At 43.7% G+C, this 18,201-nt stretch overlaps 1 protein-coding gene across 11 annotated transcripts in view; it reads right to left on the minus strand.

The window, feature by feature from the left end:
* The window catches only part of SRRM1 (serine and arginine repetitive matrix 1), a 118,657-nt gene extending 107,145 nt beyond the window's left edge, over positions 1-11,512 (minus strand). For all 11 annotated transcript variants that reach the window (XR_003859197.1, XR_003859196.1, XM_029619832.1 and 8 more), the window contains exons 1-2: positions 11,395-11,512; positions 6,959-7,048 (exon numbers count right to left, since the gene is read on the minus strand). Coding sequence is in view for 9 of the 11 variants with exons in the window: in XM_029619832.1 (XP_029475692.1) it covers positions 6,959-7,048; positions 11,395-11,415 (111 nt within the window). In the remaining 2 variants the exon portion in view is untranslated. The remainder of the gene's footprint in view (positions 1-6,958; positions 7,049-11,394) is intronic.
* Between the last annotated feature and the right edge of the window lie 6,689 nt (positions 11,513-18,201).

Consider the following 18,201-nt stretch of genomic DNA (forward strand, 5'->3'; position numbering starts at 1 on the left):
AAGGATCAGTCCAAACTCCCTTCCAGCAGATGGAGTCAGAGAAACAAACCAAAAGGACACCCCCTATATAACCTGGTGTGCCACCTGCAATCCCTCAGTATAATGAATATCAAAGCAGAACGACGTAAATTTCAATAACCATTGACTAGTGCAATCCAAACTGTAACTGACAAAAAAAAAACAGAAAAGGAAAAACCCATGCCATAAAACAATCTTGGCGAAGTGTCGGTACCTAATGTTGTGAAAAAACTCTGCAAAGAGGAAATACAATCAGCTGAACGGACTCTCACATACTCATGGGCAGGCGTCTGGACTGATCCTTGGTACTACAGGAACGAAAATTAGCAGGTAAGAACAAATGTTCCTTTCCCTGTATTTACCAGGATCAGTCCAAACTGCTGGGATGTACCCAAGCTGCCCTAAGAGGGGTGAGACCCAGAGAGGCCCGCTCGAAGTACACTGCCATCAAAAGTATCCACGTGTGGATCCCTGACGTCCAAACAGTAATGCTTAGCAAACGTGTGCAAGGATTTCCAAGTGGCTGCCCTGCAAATCTCTTGAGGAGACACGCATTGGCTCTCTGCCCAGGAAGTCGCTTGCGACCTGATGGAATGCGCTTTAAGACCGTCTGGTACCTGTTTTCCGTGACATATGTAAGCCGAGGCAATAGCCTCTTTCAACCAGTACGCAATGGTAGTCTTAGAAGCCTTAGACCCCTTCTTTGGACCACTCCATAAGACAAACAAATGGTCAGAAATATGGAAAGGATTTGTCACCTCCAAGTATCGCAAAAAGATATGACGAACATCCAAACGCCGCAGATCCTGGTACCGAGGTGAAGTTCTATCCACTCCTGTAAAGGCCGGCAAGTCCACTGTCTGGTTGACGTGAAAAGCTGAAACCACCTTAGGCAAAAAGGAGGGTACCATCCGAAGCGAAACCAGAGTCTGAAATCCGTAAGAACAGCTCGCTGCACGATAATGCCTGAAGTTCGGAGATCCGTATGGCCGAACAGATAGCCACTAGAAACACTGTTTTGAGTGTTAAATCCTTCAAGGTTGCCTGCTTGAGGGGCTCAAAAAGGAGAACCTCAAAGACCACGGAGAACCAAATTCAAACTCCACGAGGGACAAACCGCGCGCCGTGGCAGTCTCAACCGTTTGGCTCCCTTCACAAAACGGATTACATCCGGATGGCCCACTATAATAGAACCAAACCACCTTACCTCTCAAACATCCTAACGCCGATACCTGGACCAGGAGCGAACTGTACGCCAAATCTTAAGCCCTCCTGCAGAAAAGCAAGGATATGACTGATGGAGGCCTTCCGCGGGGAAACCTTCTTCCCGCTACACCAAGAATCAAAGACTTTCCAAACCCGAATATAGGAGCGAGAAGTCCTACACGCTCGAAGTAAAGTGGAAATCACTGCCTCCGGATAGCCTTTCTTTCTTAATTGCTGCTGTTCATAAGCCAAGCCGCAAGACAAAAGCGAGCTGCCTGATCGAAAAATACTGGACCTTGTCGCAGTAGATTTGGTAGGTAACCCAGGCGTAGAGGGCCCTCGATCGCGAGGTTGATCATGTCTGCAAACCAAGGTCTTCTCGGCCACTCCGGAGCTACAAGTATGACCGGATCCTGGTGGGATTCTATGCGCCTTAACACCTTTCCCACCAGTGGCCACGGAGGAAACACAATGAGGAGAATGCCGGGGGGCCAAAGGAGGACCAGGGCATCCACCCCTTCCGACCCGTGCTCCCTTCTGCGACTGAAATCGAGCCGCTTTCGCATTCAGACGGGTCGCCATTAGGTCCGGCCGAGGCGTCCCCCAACAGCGCACCACAAGATGCATCTCCTCTTCGGACAATTCCCACTCTCCGGGTTCTAGTCATTGGCGACTGAGAAAATCCGCGTGGACGTTGTCCACTCCAGCTATGTGAGATGCCGCTATGTGGCTCAGATGGCGTTCCGCCCAGGACATTAGCAGGTCTGCCTTGAAGGCTACTGGCCGATTCCTTGTTCCTCCTTGTCGATTTATGTAAGCCACAGTGGTCGCGTTGTCGGAGAGGATCCGTACCTCCCGCAGTCGAACCAATGGAAGAAAATGACGCAGCACTAGGTGAACTGCTCTGGTTTCCAACCGATTGATGGACCACTTGGCCTGCACAGCCCCTGCGCTGTGTGCGATTGACAGACCGCCCCCCCATCTGGAGAGGCTGGCATCCGTTGTCACGATTAGCCACTGCGGATTCTCGAGGTCCACCCGCCGAAGCAAGTGGTTCGGCACTAGCCACCAATCCAGGCTGACTCGAGCAGTCTCCGGTAAGGGTAAGTGGAACTCCTCTGACCTGGGATCCCAACGGGAAAGCAAGGCCCTTTGTAAAGGGTCTCATATGAGCAAAAGCCCAAGGAACCATCTCCAGGGTAGATGCCATAGAACAAAGAACCTGTAAATAATCCCATGCCGTGGGAACCAGGAAGGCCAATAGACAGCGAATCTGAGTCATAAAGCTTTTCCATTCTCAACTGAGGCAGGGAGACTTTGCCCTCCGATGTGTCGAAACGAGCGCCCAGAAACTCCAAGATTTGAGATGGGACCTGCTGGCTCTTGGCATAATTGACTATCCAATTGTAATCAAACACAAGACTGTGAAAACCTATCATAATTTACCCCAGGTTGTTAATCACTGTTAAAAATTATACTTTATTAATTTCAACAATATTTTATAATTAAGAGACAAAGACCTCAGAACTGGCAAAGAGAGGTCTGAATGACCGCTGATTTTATAGCCAGTAAGTTCAATCACTTGTCTTTGTCTTTCTTTTCTAAAAACGTAGTTTCCCATTTCTTTCAGGAAATCAATATCAAATAATTGACACAAAATTGTTCAGAGTAGTTAAATCACAAGCAGATTGTGATAAATTGCAGGAAGACCTTGCGAGACTGGAAAATTGGGCATCCAAATGGCAGATGAAATTTAATGTGGATAAGTGCAAGGTGATGCATATAGGGAAAAATAACCCATGCTATAATTACACAATGTTGGGTTCCATATTAGGTGCTACAACCCAAGAAAGATCTAGGTGTCATAGTGGATAACACATTGAAATCGGTTCAGTGTGCTACAGCAGTCAAAAAAGCAAACAGAATGTTGGGAATTATTAGAAAGAGAATGGTGAATAAAACGGAAAATGTCAAAATGCCTCTGTATCGCTCCATGGTGAGACCGCACCTTGAATACTGTGTACAATTCTGGTCGCCGCATCTCAAAAAAGATATAATTGCGATGGAGAAGGTACAGAGAAGGGCTACCAAAGTAAGGGGAATGGAACAGCTCCCCTATGAGGAAAGACTAAAGAGGTTAGGACTTTTCAGCTTGAAGAAGAGACGGCTGAGGGGGGATATGATAGAGATGTTTAAAATCATGAGCGGTCTAAGAACGGGTAGATGTGAATCGGTTATTTACTCTTTCGGATAGTAGAAAGACTAGGGGGCACTCCATGAAGTTAGCATGGGGCACATTTAAAACTAATCGGAGAAAGTTCTTTTTTATTCAACGCACAATTAAACTCTGGAATTTGTTGCCAGAGGATGTGGTTAGTGCAGTTAGTATAGATGTGTTTAAAAAAGGATTGGATAAGTTCTTGGAGGAGAAGTCCATTACCTGCTATTAAGTTCACTTACAGAATAGCCACTGCCATTAGCAATGGTTACATGGAATAGACTTAATTTTTGGGTACTTGCCAGGTTCTTATGGCCTGGATTGGCCACTGTTGGAAACAGGATGCTGGGCTTGATGGACCCTTGGTCTGACCCAGTATGGCATTTTCTTATGTTCTTATGACTACCCAGCCTAGCAAGTGTAGACGGCGTTTGACCGACTGAACTGCCTCCTTGCAAAGTTCTGCTGATTTCGCCCGAATGAGCCAGTCGTCCAGATACAGGTGCACTAGGATCCCCTCTCGTCGGAGTCAGGCCGCAACCACTACCATCACCTTGGTAAATACTCGAGGAGCAGTCGCGAGTCCAAACGGGAGAGCACAAAACTGGTAGTGCTCTCCCAGCACCATGAACCTCAGGAATCTCTGATGGTGCTCTTGAATTACTATATGAAGATAAGCTTCCATCAGATCCAAAGAGGCCAAATATTTCGCCTCTGTGCACGGCTGCTATGACGGACCGTAACATCTCCATACGAAACAGAGGGACTTTTAAAACCTTGTTGACCTCCTTTAGATCTAAGATAGGTCAGAACGCGCTTTCCTTTTTGGGAACCACTAAGTAAATGGAGTATCGACCGGTTCGACATTCCTTGGTGGAACTGGAACAATCGCTCCTAGGGCCTTCAACCGAATCAGAGTTTGAAGAATCACCTGATTCTTTTGCTGGCGCCCCGCCAGGAGACAAGAAACAAATCCCGAAGAGGCCAAGCAAAATCCAAAGCGTAACCGTGATTTATAATATCTAGTACCCATTGGTCAGACGTGATTTTGGCCCATTCCTTGCGAAACCAGGACAGCCATCCCCCTATCCTCGGGATGGAGGAATGGGCCGGCGGGTCTTCATTGGGGAGCTTTGTTGGCGGTGAAACTCAGAGGAGCCACTGTGGGGAGGCCGTCTGCCACAAAAGGAATGAGGCCATGCCTGTGACCGTCCTGCCGGTTGCAGAGTGGCAAAAGAAGCACACCTGCTAGACGTTGCCCCAGAAAACGACCCCGGGCGGAGCCGAACGGCCGATATGAACAGGGCTTATTCTCCGGAAGTTTGTAAACCTTGTTATCCCCTAAGGCCTTAACAAGTTGCTCCAGATAGTCACCAAACAACAATTTCCCCTTGAAAGGAAAAGAAGCTAACAGACTTAGACGAGGCATCAGCCGACCAATTGCGGAGCCACGGTAGCCTCCTCGCGGAAACTGCTGAAGACATAGTACATGCAGAGGTCGTATAGGGCATCCACCGTATAGGCGACCGCCGATTCCATGCGGTTCGCCTGCTCCGCCTCTTCCGGCGGGAGTTCCTGGGAAGTGAGCACCTGTTGTACCCAGCGGAGGGTAGCCCTCTGCATAAGGCTGCTACAGATGGCGGCACGGACTCCCAAGGCAGATAGCTCAAAAATCCGCTTAAGCAAAATTTCCAGCTTCCTATCCTGCAAATCCTTAAGGGCAGCTCCTCCCGTGACGGGAATCGTGGTATGCTTAGCTATGGCCGTGACCGCCGAGTCCACCTTCGGGACCTTAAGAAGCTCCAAGGTCTCATTTGGCAACGGATAAAGCTTCTCCATGGCCCTACTGACTCGCAATGTGGCTTCAGGCGCATCCCATTCCCGGGACAGAATTTGGGACAGCTTTGGATGCAAAGGAAAGGTCAGAGGAGGGTCACGAAGCCCCGCTAAGACCGCATCTCCTGGTGAGGAATCAGACGCTGCCTGCAGGGCTGGGATCTCCAGCTCCTGAAGAACAAGTGGAATTAACTGATCCAGCTCCTCCTTACGGAACAGGCGGAGCACCTGTGGATCGTCTCCCTCCAGTGGGCTGGTACCATCCACACCATCGCCTGCATCCAATGTGGGGGGTGTCCGGCTGTACTGGAACTAAAGGCATGAAGGGTCCCGACAACCGTGCAAGCTGTAGCGAGGAAGAGAGCCAAGGTCCAGCACCCCCCACGTCCTCAGCATGTCTGAATTGCTTTGCAGGAGCCGTCTCCTGCACCTCCCAGTCAGCCTCCGCTTCCAGATAGGCTTTATGGAGCAGTAACACAAATTGCAACGAAAATGGGTGTCGTCGCTTTAGGGCGCCCCCCCAGAGGGAAAGCAGCGGGAGGGTCTGCGTCTAGCTGCAGACCGCGGGGGTTGCTGGGGGCTCAAATCCAGCAGGGACAGTGGAGGGAGATCCTCTCCCTCTAAGTCTGGCCCTGCATCTGCTCTCTGAGAAGACAAAATGGCTGCCGCTCCCAAGTCATGCGGTGGGGAGGCAGGCCTCTGCCTGTTAGGTGCCGAATCGAACTCGGAGCCGCGCGATCGCAGCAAAACTCCCCCCACGCTGTGCATACGGTCTCCACGATGGTCCCTCGCCCCCGGGAATACACCGGGAGCAGAGACCATCACGCGAGAGCCGAGACACCGGCTCTCCAAAAGCCCCACAGCAGGAATCACGCGGCATTTCAAGCACGCGAAAAAGAAAGGAAGGCAGCTGAGTGAATAAATACACCACGTCCGGAGGCCCGGGAGAGACGGCAGGCAAGTGCTAGTCAGCGGGCAGGGACAAAAAGGAAAAAAAAAAATTTAACTTCCCTGCCAGTAGAAATGAAAAGGTAGCACCTTCCAGAGGAATAAATAGTCTCCGGGAATCAGGGGGGGTGATCAGCCCACTGATGAATACTCCCCCCAACTCACAGGGCAGCAGCACTAACTTCAGGAAAACGGGTCTTAGGGCATTGCCCTGCCCTGCCTGCAGGACACTCAGTAGCCGCTGACAAAATCTTTTATTATCCTTTTTCTTTTTTTTTTTTTAAGAAATTGATCTAGTCAACAGAAGATCCCCCCAAAATCAAACTTGGTACCCCAGATAGGGAGTAATATGGCGAGGATCAGGACCGCAGGTTGTGTCTCTCTCATCTGCTGGAGTCAGAGATATACTGAGGGATTGCAGGTCACACACCTGGTTATATAGGGGGTGTCCTTTTGGTTTGTTTCTCTGACTATCAGCTGGAAGGGAGGAATAACCTGGCAGTCTTGACTGATCCTGGTACGTACAGGGAACTTGAAATCACCCAATCCAAAACGTATTTCCAGTTCTCTCCCAAAGTCTCAAAAATAATATTCAGGATTCCCCTCCACTCCATAAAAGAATAAACTTAAGACAATCAGGCTGCTGACAATCAAGGACAACTGATTTAAGCAAAATGAAATGCACTCAGAATCAAGATACAAAATCACTGGAACATTAAAGCCAAGAAATACCTTCTTTTCGAGGCATTCTGCAAATTTCAGCTGTTTCAAAAGTTTCTTCTGTTTATTGCTGAAACGATTGTCCTGCTCTGCACTCGTACCCTAAACAATATAAATATCAAATTATAAACAAATCATTAAAACCCAAAAAGCATTCTAACAGCAGTGTCATGGGGAAGAATGGAATACTGGGCTTGTGAAAAGCATTCTTTCAAATCAGTTCCTCAGCAGTCAACTTAATTTTTCTGAAAGTGGACAAGTTTTAAATTATCTAAAAATAAAACTGTGTGTCACTTCCAATTACATACTGCTTGATATTTAGATTACAAATTTAAGAAGCCTAGTTTTAGTTATATCCCCCCTTGCAATTCCCTTTAATTCTGCTGTCTTCGTGCTATCCAAACCCAAGTATTTAAGTTTTTTAAAAACGTATGAAGCAGAAGTCTGACAGCCATAAAAGTGCACCCAAGATTATTTAAGGTAGCTGACAGACATTTTTTGGCAGGTGAAAGAATAAGCATGAAGACTGAACATCAGAATGACAATATTCTTATTGGTTTTAAATATTGTCATCCTTAGCTGCATTCCTTTGTTTACAACAGATCATTCCAACATGATAAATACTAAAGAATATCAGACTGAAGAAGACTGGTTAACACTTTATAGAGGATTAAATTACACAGGGTAGTGGCAGATACAAATGGAAATTAAAATATTCTATATGCAAACATTCTGAATAGTATTTGTGCTTAAGATCCCCTTAATCACCACAGATCCATTTAAGTATATAATTAATCTGCAAAATAGCATGTGAATGCATACCAAAGGAATTTTAACATATTCAATCATAAGGCTTGATTTCAAAGAAAAATCATTTATTTTACACTTTTCCAACTAGAGAGCTCAAAGTGTGTTTCAACAGGTTAGGATCTGCATCCCAGACAATATCCATGTTTAAAGTCATAAGAAATGCCATATGGGTCAGACTAAGGTCCATTAAGCCCAGCATTCTGACTCCAACAGTGGCCGGTATGGGTCACAAGTACCCACCAGATCCCCAAAATAGATCTATTTCTTGTTACTTATTCCCAGGGATAACAATAGTTTTCTTTAATCTACTTGGCTAATAATGTTATGGACTTTTCCTCCAGGAACTTGTTTAAAACTCTTTCAAACTTAGCTATGTTAGTCATCTTGACCATAATCGTGGGAAAACATGATCAAAAAGATTGTAGTGAGCTATGTTCGTCTGCAAACAAAAACTACAAACAAAAGTAAAGAAATTCTGAGAAAAATGAACCACAGTATAATGATAAACTGAAAGAAGCTAAAAAACCATTAAGAACATTAGAAAAAAAGATGGCGAAAATACCCTACTAATGAATCTTTAAGATACAAAGCTCACCTGTCCCATTATCAAACAACAACGATAAAAAAAAAAAAAGAATATTACGCAAAACAAATACATGGAGTAATTTTTGATTCAAAACTCATCTAATTAATGACTTCTGTTCATCACTCACTGGAAACTAATTTTACAAAAACTTAATGTAATGATTTCGCAACAGCACTAAATCAAAATGCTGAATCAACAAATCATCTATTCCTACCCTATGATAGCAACAGAAGATCGGCACAAGATAATGATCATTTGACAGAATATCGAAACTGGAGATAAGCAAAATTATTGCCAAACTAAAACCTGCTACACATCCCCTTGATCGATACCAGCAACTTTACTGTCAATAACACCTACAATCACAACACTAGTCAACCTTGCCATTGCGGAAGTTTAGATGCCCCTTGGTCTAAAACAAGCAATTATAAAACCAATTTAAAAAAACAAATCTGGAAGTCCTGATGATTGGAATAACTACCGTCCAATCTCCAACTTATCATTACGAAAATACTTGAAAAAGCAGTCCTGACCAACTTGAAAACCATCTTGAAGACAATAAGACTTTATCCTAACCAATTTGGATTCCATAAAAATCCTCAATTGAAACTCTTCGCCAATCCTTAACTGAACCAATTTTACAAGGTTTTGATTCAAACTAATCATACTGCCTAGTCCTGATTGATCTAACAACTGCCTTCGACACTGTGGACCATAACCTGCTTTTGCCAACAACTGAAACGCATTGGGATTGATGGAATTTTCCTCACAGACAGATCATTCCAAATAAAACAAGAATTATTCGTCCGACATCTTCCAAAGCACAACTGGCGTACCACAAGGATCCACACTATTTAATATCTACATGCTGCTCATATGCAAATTAGACAGACCTGGGTTTAAACTTTTTTCTTTATGCAGATGATCTACAATTCTATATCCCCCTAACAAAATCTTGCTCAATGAAACTCTCAATAAACCCCAATAAAACAAATAATTTGGTTGAACCGCAATCTACAAAAAACTATACACCCAGGGATAGATATTGGAAGTTGCAAAGTAACACCAATTCAAGTGAGAGATCTAGGGGTCCAAACTGATGAAAACTTGATGAAAATCTGGTTTCCACAAGCTTCGGATTTTGAGCCAATTAAAACCTCTTACAGATTTCAGAACAGTTTTATAATCCCATATTTTCTCTAACCTTGATTAATGTAAGTCATTACTTCTAGGTCTTCCAACTAGTCACCTAAAACCCTTGCAACTTCTGCAAAATTCCACAGCTAGACTGTCTGGCACAAGAAAATTTGACCACATCACCCCAATACTGATGGCTAGGCACTGGCTTCCTGTACAGTCAAGAATTCGTTATAAAGTTCTAACAATAACATTCAACAACGATCCACTATGAATAAGCTTTAAACCCAACAACCCCTGCAAACCCTCAGATCAAAGAATAAAGGCCTCCGCGAAATCCCAAACTTGAGACTTGTCACCTAACGCCAACTAGAGATAAAGTGATCTCAATTGCTGGCCCAAAACTTTGGAATTCCATGCCAGAACTTCAAACATTAACAGATAACAAAATTAAAAAATGGTTTTAAAACTTAACTATTAAAAAACACCTTCTGCTTGACTGAAACATCCAGTTCCCCATGACTTAGATAACCTATATTACTTGTACAATAACCCCCCCTTGCAATTCCCTTTAATTCTGTCGTCTTCATGTTTGATACCTTGCTTTGTATTTCTTCTGTTTCTATGAATGTTTTCCATCTTGTAACACACATTTTGTTTTATCTGTTAACCGTTATGAACTAGTGATTCTCACATGGAATGACAGTATATAAAACATTTAAATAAAATATCCTCTGACAACATATTTCACACTTGATTGTGCACCAAGTAACGAGCACTTTCAACAATTTATTTTAAATCTTAGTTGCATGGCATGCCCTTGTTTTAGTAGCATTTGAAATGGTGAACTATCCTATATTTACCCATTCCACCCCACTCAGGATTTTATCCATTTCTATCATGTCCTACCCTCAGCTATCTTTTTCACCAAACTGGTGGAGAAAACATTACTATTGCAAAGACTGAGGGAGTAAGAAACAGGGGACAGGCATAGAGTAGTGGATGAACCATGGGAACTTGTATGCTTATCTATCCACTATGGTACACAACCAAGTGCATGGTTTAAAAGGAGCAATATTCTAGCATGGCAAATATATAATTAGCAGTGTAAACTAGAAAAACCGAACAGATCGAATTGGTCTTTATCTATATTTATGTATTCTAACATGTAATATTCTAACCAATGTAAAAATGTATTTAAAACAAAAAAAACCATAAAAAGGTAAGTCCATAAGCCTAACATATGTAAATAAAAAAAAACTTCCTTAGAAAAATTAAGCCATCACTTATTAGCTTGTTTGCATTTCAGGACAAATTAACATTACTGAAAACCCTCTATTGCAATACATTTAGTGTAGAGTAGTTTTAACTAGGATTTGGAGTGAAATGACCAGAACAGGGCAGAGGGGAAACACTTGGGCCACCTTTGCGGCGGATCCCACGACTGCACGGCCGGCGGGATGGAGGACAGAAGAGGCGGGCAGGGCTTCCCAAGCTCGGCGGAGGCTTGCTAGACCACCCCAAGTTGCAGTACTCCCAGGAGAAAGGCGCCAAACCTCAGGGCCACGAGCGTGGGCCTCTGGCCCGGGCAGTCAACGCCGAGGGAAGAACTCGGGCTTATTCATCATGATCACTAGTGCTGGGAATACCACACACGAAGGCGCGATAAAAAGACCCCGTCCGACTGACCACCCTCCCGCCGCCATTTTCCGCGCCGGGGTGGAGGGGGTGGGACAGGAAGGAGCGCGCAGGAGCCGAGCCACCAGCGTGTTGGCGCCGTACTCCCCCCTCCTCCTCCTCGAACACGACACACCGCAAGCTCGCTTCTTCGTCCTCCTCCTTCTCCGCCTCCCTTCTCCCGCCAGCCCCGACCCTTCCCTCTTCCCATTCTTTTCCCCTGCCTAGCTTTGCTTACGCGGAAGAACCCCGCGTCCATCTTGCTTCCCTCGTTCGTTCACTCGGCCTTCCCACAATGCAGCGCACCGGAAGGGGCGGTGAGAGGTGGAGGAAGTAGAAAGGAGCCTGGGAAAGGGGGGGGGAGGAGGAGGAAGTTGCATACCACGTGACGCGACTTCCGAAAGGGGCGGGGCGCGTGAGGTCGGAAAGACCCTGCGGAGAGAAGAGGTGTGGAAGTGGGAGGGTCGTGCGATGTAGGACAGGGAAACTTGTACCAGTGGCTTCTCGGTTAATCTTCATTTATTAATAAGAAATTGCTGTACTACTGGGTCAGACCGAGGGTCCATCAATCCCAGCGTCCTGTTGCCAGTCGCGGACACAAGTACCTGGCAGGATCCAAAACGATGTAAATATCCCCTGCTGCTAACGCCCAGGGATAAGCAGTGACGTTTCTCAACCGTTAACAGTTTTTGGACTTCTCTTTCAGGAGCTTTTTCAAACCTTTTTTAAACCCAGCAATGCTAGCTGCCCTAACCACATCCTCCAGCAACGAATTCCAGAGCTTAATCGTGCATTGAGTGAAACATAATTTTCTCCAATTTAATTTAAATTCGCTACTTGCTAACTTCATGGAGTGTCCCCTTGTTTTTGAATTTTTTAATAAAGTAAACAACCAAGTCACATTTCCGCATTCTATTCCACTCCTGAGTTTATAGACCTCTAACATATCCCTCCTCAGCTATCTCTTCTCCAAGCTGAACCCTCTAACCTCATAGGGGAGCCATTCCATTTCATTTATTATTTTGGTCACTCTTCTCTGTACTTGTTCCAGTTCAACTACAAGTTTTTGAGATGCAGCAATCAGAACTGCACACATTATTCAAAGTGCAGTTTCGTTATATAATGGTACAGAGATATGACGTTCTCCATTTTATTTGCCATTCCTTTCCTAATAATTAACATTTTCTTTGCTTTCTAAGACTGCCACTGGGATTTCAAAGTATGGACCAGATCCTTTTCCTGGGTGATAATGCTTAATATGGAACCTAGCATTGTGTAATTACAATGTGGGTTATTTTTCCCCACGTACTTCGCTTTTACCTTGTCCATATTAAATTTCATCTGCCATTTGGATGCCCAGTCGCGCTAGGTCTTCCTGTAATGTCATATAATATGCTTGTAATTTAACAACGCAGAATAATTTTGTGTTGCCTGTAAATCTGATCACCTCACTTGTCATACCCTTTTCCAGATCATTTATAAAATACATTAAAAAGCACCGGTCCCCGTACAGATCCCTGAGGCACTCCACTGTTTACTTTTTTTCTACTCGCTCCTTCCTATTTTTTTAACCAGTTTGCAATCCACAAAAGGACATTGCCTCCTATCCCATGACTTTTTTTTTTTCTTCAGGAGTCTCTCATGGAGGATTTTGTCAAATTCCTTCTGGAAATCCAGATACACTACATCCATCAGATCACCATTATCCACACGTTTAATGAAGTAAACCTCAGAAATGAAGAAGGTGAAAGTGTTGAACTTACACTGTTTCTTCCTTTTATCTTCTGCATCCTTCTACTTTAAAATGTATGTGGTGAGAGGACTGGGGGGGAGGGGGGTCTCTGAAACATTCAGAGCAGAATTTGGTTGTAGGCAACTGCCTTGGGCTGCCAAATTTTGAAGGCACCAAATAATCCAGACCAAAGAGGAGCCTGCATCTGTTTGCTTTAAGACCATGTACTGGCAGAGCATCAAAGGACTGCCATGTCACTGTCTAGGAGCACCACATTTTGCAGACCAAAAAGGAGCCTACTTCTGCTTGCTTTAGGTCTAAATTCAGCCCTGGAACCATTGCAGACTGAAGTTGGTGGTTAAGAGTACCCATGAATCACTCCCCAAGAGCTCTCAGCAAAAGTTTTACTCTACAACACAATGAAGACTATGGTGCGGGTCTTCATTCAAATGTAATGCCGCGCTCCAAGCTGTGTTACATTTCATAGAAAGGGGCACAGAATATGATGCCAGATATAAAGACCGCAAGGCCGAGGCAGTCTCTGCCCATTTCCCTTTCCTGTTGTGCGCCACGACTCTACTCAAAATCCGGCTTTACCTTCACTTCCCCCACAAATAAAGATCTGCTGTGCTTATGCCATGATTTCTTAAATTCAGAAACTGGTTTTGCCTCCACTGCTTCCAGCGGGAGGCTCTTCTAAATATTCAGACCAAAGAGGAGCCTGCCCCTTTTCAGCGAGGAAATAGTTCCTAATGTTACCTCTGAATCTGACCCTCAGATCATGATCCTCTTGTTCTAGAACTCCCTGTCCTTAGAAGAATGACCTCTTCTTGTGCCTCATTTATACCAGTGAGGCATCTGAATGATTCCCAGGACTTCTGATCCAAACTCTGCACTGGAACAATGTAGGGAAGGCATGCATAACTTGATAAATAAACAGTCACCTCATTTCCCTGGGCTCATTTTGACTTTAAACAGCTTGAGAGTCCTTATAAATTTAGGCACATACGATTTATTGACCTCTTTACCACGATCTAGAGAAATATGTGTGCACAATATGTAACAACTATTTTCTGCAGTGAGGAAGATTGTGTTAACCTCACATCTCTCATACTTCTCATCCATTAATGTGTGAGATTTAATGTGTAGATTCTAACAGTGTAACACTCTTTGAGATCAATGATATGGTTAGGAGAATGAATTTGTTCTCTGTGGGTATCACCCTTACAATGACAGCAATATGCAGCTGCATGGTCCCTTAGTTCTTTATGGCAGCAGATTTGTATTATTTTATTTAAAATATTATTGCCAGTCTGTTGCAGCTGAGGATGGTCTTCTATGATTATCCTATTTGTGGGTCCAAAGATGGAAGATTAGTTTAATCCAAGACTGACAGACTGTCACCTAGAAGATGTGGTAGGCCTGATTGACATACTGTAAACCATTTTGATAAATTTTTAAATAAACAAACAAACAAACAAACTGAAGAGTAGTAAATCAGCTGGACTGGATGGTATACACCCCAGGGTTCTGAAGGAACTAAAAAATGAAATTTCAGACCTATTAGTAAAAATTTGTAACCTATCATTAAAATCATCCATTGTACCTGAAGACTGGAGGATAGCAAATGTAACCCCAATATTTAAAAAGGGCTCCAGGGGCGATCCGGGAAACTACAGACCGGTTAGCCTGACTTCAGTGCCAGGAAAAATAGTGGAAAGTGTTCTAAACATCAAAATCACAGAACATATAGAAAGACATGGTTTAATGGAACAAAGTCAGCATGGCTTTACCCAGGGCAAGTCTTGCCTCACAAATCTGCTTCACTTTTTTGAAGGAGTTAATAAACATGTGGATAAAGGTGAACCGGTAGATATAGTATACTTGCATTTTCAGAAGGCGTTTGACAAAGTTCCTCATGAGAGGCTTCTAGGAAAAGTAAAAAGTCATGGGATAGGTGGCGATGTCCTTTCGTGGATTGCAAACTGGCTAAAAGACAGGAAACAGAGAGTTGGATTAAATGGGCAATTTTCTCAGTGGAAGGGAGTGGACAGTGGAGTGCCTCAGGGATCTGTATTAGGACCCGTACTTTTCAATATATTTATAAATGATCTGGAAAGAAATACGAGTGAGATAATCAAATTTGCAGATGATACAAAATTGTTCAGCGTAGTTAAATCACAAGCAGATTGTGATAAATTGCAGGAAGACCTTGTGAGACTGGAAATTTGGGCATTGAAATGGCAGATGAAATTTAATGTGGATAAGTGCAAGGTGATGTATATAGGGAAAAATAGCCTATGCTATAGTTACACAATGTTAGGTTCCATATTAGGAGCTAGCACCCAAGAAAGAGATCTAGGCGTCATAGTGGATAACACATTGAAATCATCGGTTCAGTGTGCTGTGGCAGTCAAAAAAGCAAACAGAATGTTGGAAATTATTAGAAAGGGAATGGTGAATAAAACGGAAAATGTCATAATGCCTCTGTATCGCTCCATGGTGAGACTGCACCATGAATACTGTGTACAATTCTGGTCGCCGCATCTCAAAAAAGATATAGTTGAGATGGAGAAGGTACAGAGAAGGGCGACCAAAATGATAAAGGGAAAGAAACAGCTCCCCTATGAGGAAAGGCTGAAGAGGTTAGGACTTTTCAGCTTGGAGAAGAGACGGCTGAGGGGGGATATGATAGAGGTGTTTAAAATCATGAGAGGTCTAGAACGGGTAGATGTGAATCGGTTATTTACTCTTTCGGATAATAGAAAGACTAGGGAGCACTCCATGAAGTTAGCATGTGGTACATTTAAAACTAATAGGAGAAAGTTCTTTTTCACTCAACGCTCAATTAAACTCTGGAATTTGTTGCCGGAGGATGTGGTTAGTGCAGTTAGTATAGCTGTGTTTAAAAAAGGATTGGATAAGATCTTGGAGGAGAAGTCCATTACCTGCTATTAATTAAGTTGACTTAGAAAATAGCCACTGCTTTTACTAGCATCAGTAACATGGAATAGACTTAGGTTTTGGGTACTTGCCAGGTTCTTATGGCCTGGATTGGCCACTGTTGGAAAGAGGATGCTGGGCTTGATGGACCCTTGGTCTGACCCAGTATGGCATGTTCTTATGTCAAAATATGGGGCAGATGTTTCCAAGTGAAATGGATAGCCCTAGGTTTTGGACTGTCCATGGCCCACAGTTTCTGCAGTCTTGCTTTTCTACCTCTTGTTGCAATTATAGGTTTTTGAAATCCTCAGATTGTTATACCAGCTCTTTTCTTCATCTGAACTGGTCCTAGGCAATGGACTCCTTCAAGCAGGTATCAGGGTTGCAGTTCTTCACATTAGCCTTGAAGTACCTTCTTACAGCTCATCTCATGCTCTCCTCTTGAGCGTATGCCTTGATTTGAGCTGGGAGAATAAAACTTCGGGAGTCTAACATCAGATAATCCAGATGCAACGGGTGACTCAGAGACATTGTGTATTGCACTATAGTATGTAGGCCTGAGCAGAAAGCAAGGAGTGAAGTCATCCTTGCCAGGGAGGAAAGGAAGAAGTGAAAAAATGCAGCTCGGGGATTGAATAGTAATATCTCGGAGCACGATGAATGCAACGGATACTGCTAATCAATTAGGTCAACAAATGCTCTCTCTTATAATTGTGCTTAATAAACCCCTTTTAAACTAAATTATATACAGTATGTAAGTGATTGTGCAAAGAGATTCCAGATGGACAGCTGATTCTCACTTTCCTCATGCCCCATGCAAAAAAAAAAAAAAAAAAAAAAATGGGACCTGGCAACACACTTAGAAAATTGGTTGCTTGTGTTAATTCAACCATTTTCTAACCTATGACAATCTGTAGGCAAAATGATTAAAAAGAAATTATTTCACTTTCTGTTTCCTTAAGACCAGAGGCCTAGGAGGTATTCGGAAGTCACTGATTTGTTCACACTTTCCTAGAAAGGGTAGGGAGACATAAACCAGTTAAGATGGGGTATGCGTGGCTGAGAAACTCTCTCTGAGCTAGTCTTGTCTCTTCTATTTTCTGAGACCCTACATTTCTGAAGGTAAGCTAGGGCCTGAATAAGAAGATGCAGAAGACAGGTTTAATGACAGATATCAGTATGAATATAAGAAATAAAATGGAAGCATACAGGTAAAATACAGTAGAAAAAAAAGTTTGAATCAATACCACAAATACAAGTCATCAATGTATCTTGACACTAGGTGGCACCACATTACCCATATATAAAAAAATGTTAGTCCATTCACATAGAGATAAAAGTCAATTAAAAAACATTTTCTGTTGATCTTTATTTCTGCATATTCAAATAGACAAAAACTGGATAGCATCAAGGTTATTTATTTATTTGATTTATATTTCACCTTTCAGACACTTGAGTGGATTATATTCTTATAGTGGCATGAACAGGAATAACTGGGCATAGTGGATGCACCAGTTGGTCTTTTTCTGCCATCATCTATTGCATTACTAATATGGCACTCATACCACTTTTTGCAGCTTGAAACTGCGCTTTATCTGGTATGTTACTTTTTTAAATCTTTGGATGACATTTTTGATTGTAACGGGTATTGTTACAAATTATAATCAAAACTCTTTACAGCAAGAATCACACTATCTAAAATTATATTTTTAAATTTTCCTTTACAAATGCTAGGATCCAGAGAACTTTCCGTCCTACATCTACATCCCCTTTAGAAGGCTGCAGGTTCAAGATTTTGCCAGAAAAAAAAAATAAAAATCAGCATTCCCTGCTCCCCTTCAAGCAGCAGGAAGCAGCCTGCCATTGCACTGCACAACTTTTGCAAAGTCCCATGAGGAGCAGGGCCCAAATTTGCTATCGCCACACCCCTAAACAGGGAAGGTTCTTTTCTGACCTGGCAATGGAGTGCACCTCTTGCACACCTGTGCGAACCTGTTCTCTGCAGCGTGCCTCCTACCTCTAACCAGGCCAAGCAAGCTTCCTCTTCTCAACAGTGCTCCTCCTCCTGTCACAACAGAAAACTGAAGATGTGTGCATGGCGGAGGCTGGCACCTCCTAGAGGAGTGCCCGCTTCACCTGACCAGAATGCTGGGAGACGTTCTTCAAACTGGCAGGAGCTGGGGGACGCTGCAGAGGCAGAAAGGATCAACGTCACATGCCATGGGGTCCAAAAGGGCCAACGGGTGCCTTGATCCCTCCCCCCCCCCCCAAAAAAAAAGTTTAATGGTGAAAAATACAAACGGCAGCCGACGTAAGACAGTGCAGCTTATAGAGTTTCGGCTAGTTGGTTGAGCTGTTATACCAGAAAGG

The sequence above is a fragment of the Rhinatrema bivittatum genome, chromosome 11 (assembly GCF_901001135.1).
Source record: "Rhinatrema bivittatum chromosome 11, aRhiBiv1.1, whole genome shotgun sequence".
NCBI lineage: Eukaryota > Metazoa > Chordata > Amphibia > Gymnophiona > Rhinatrematidae > Rhinatrema > Rhinatrema bivittatum.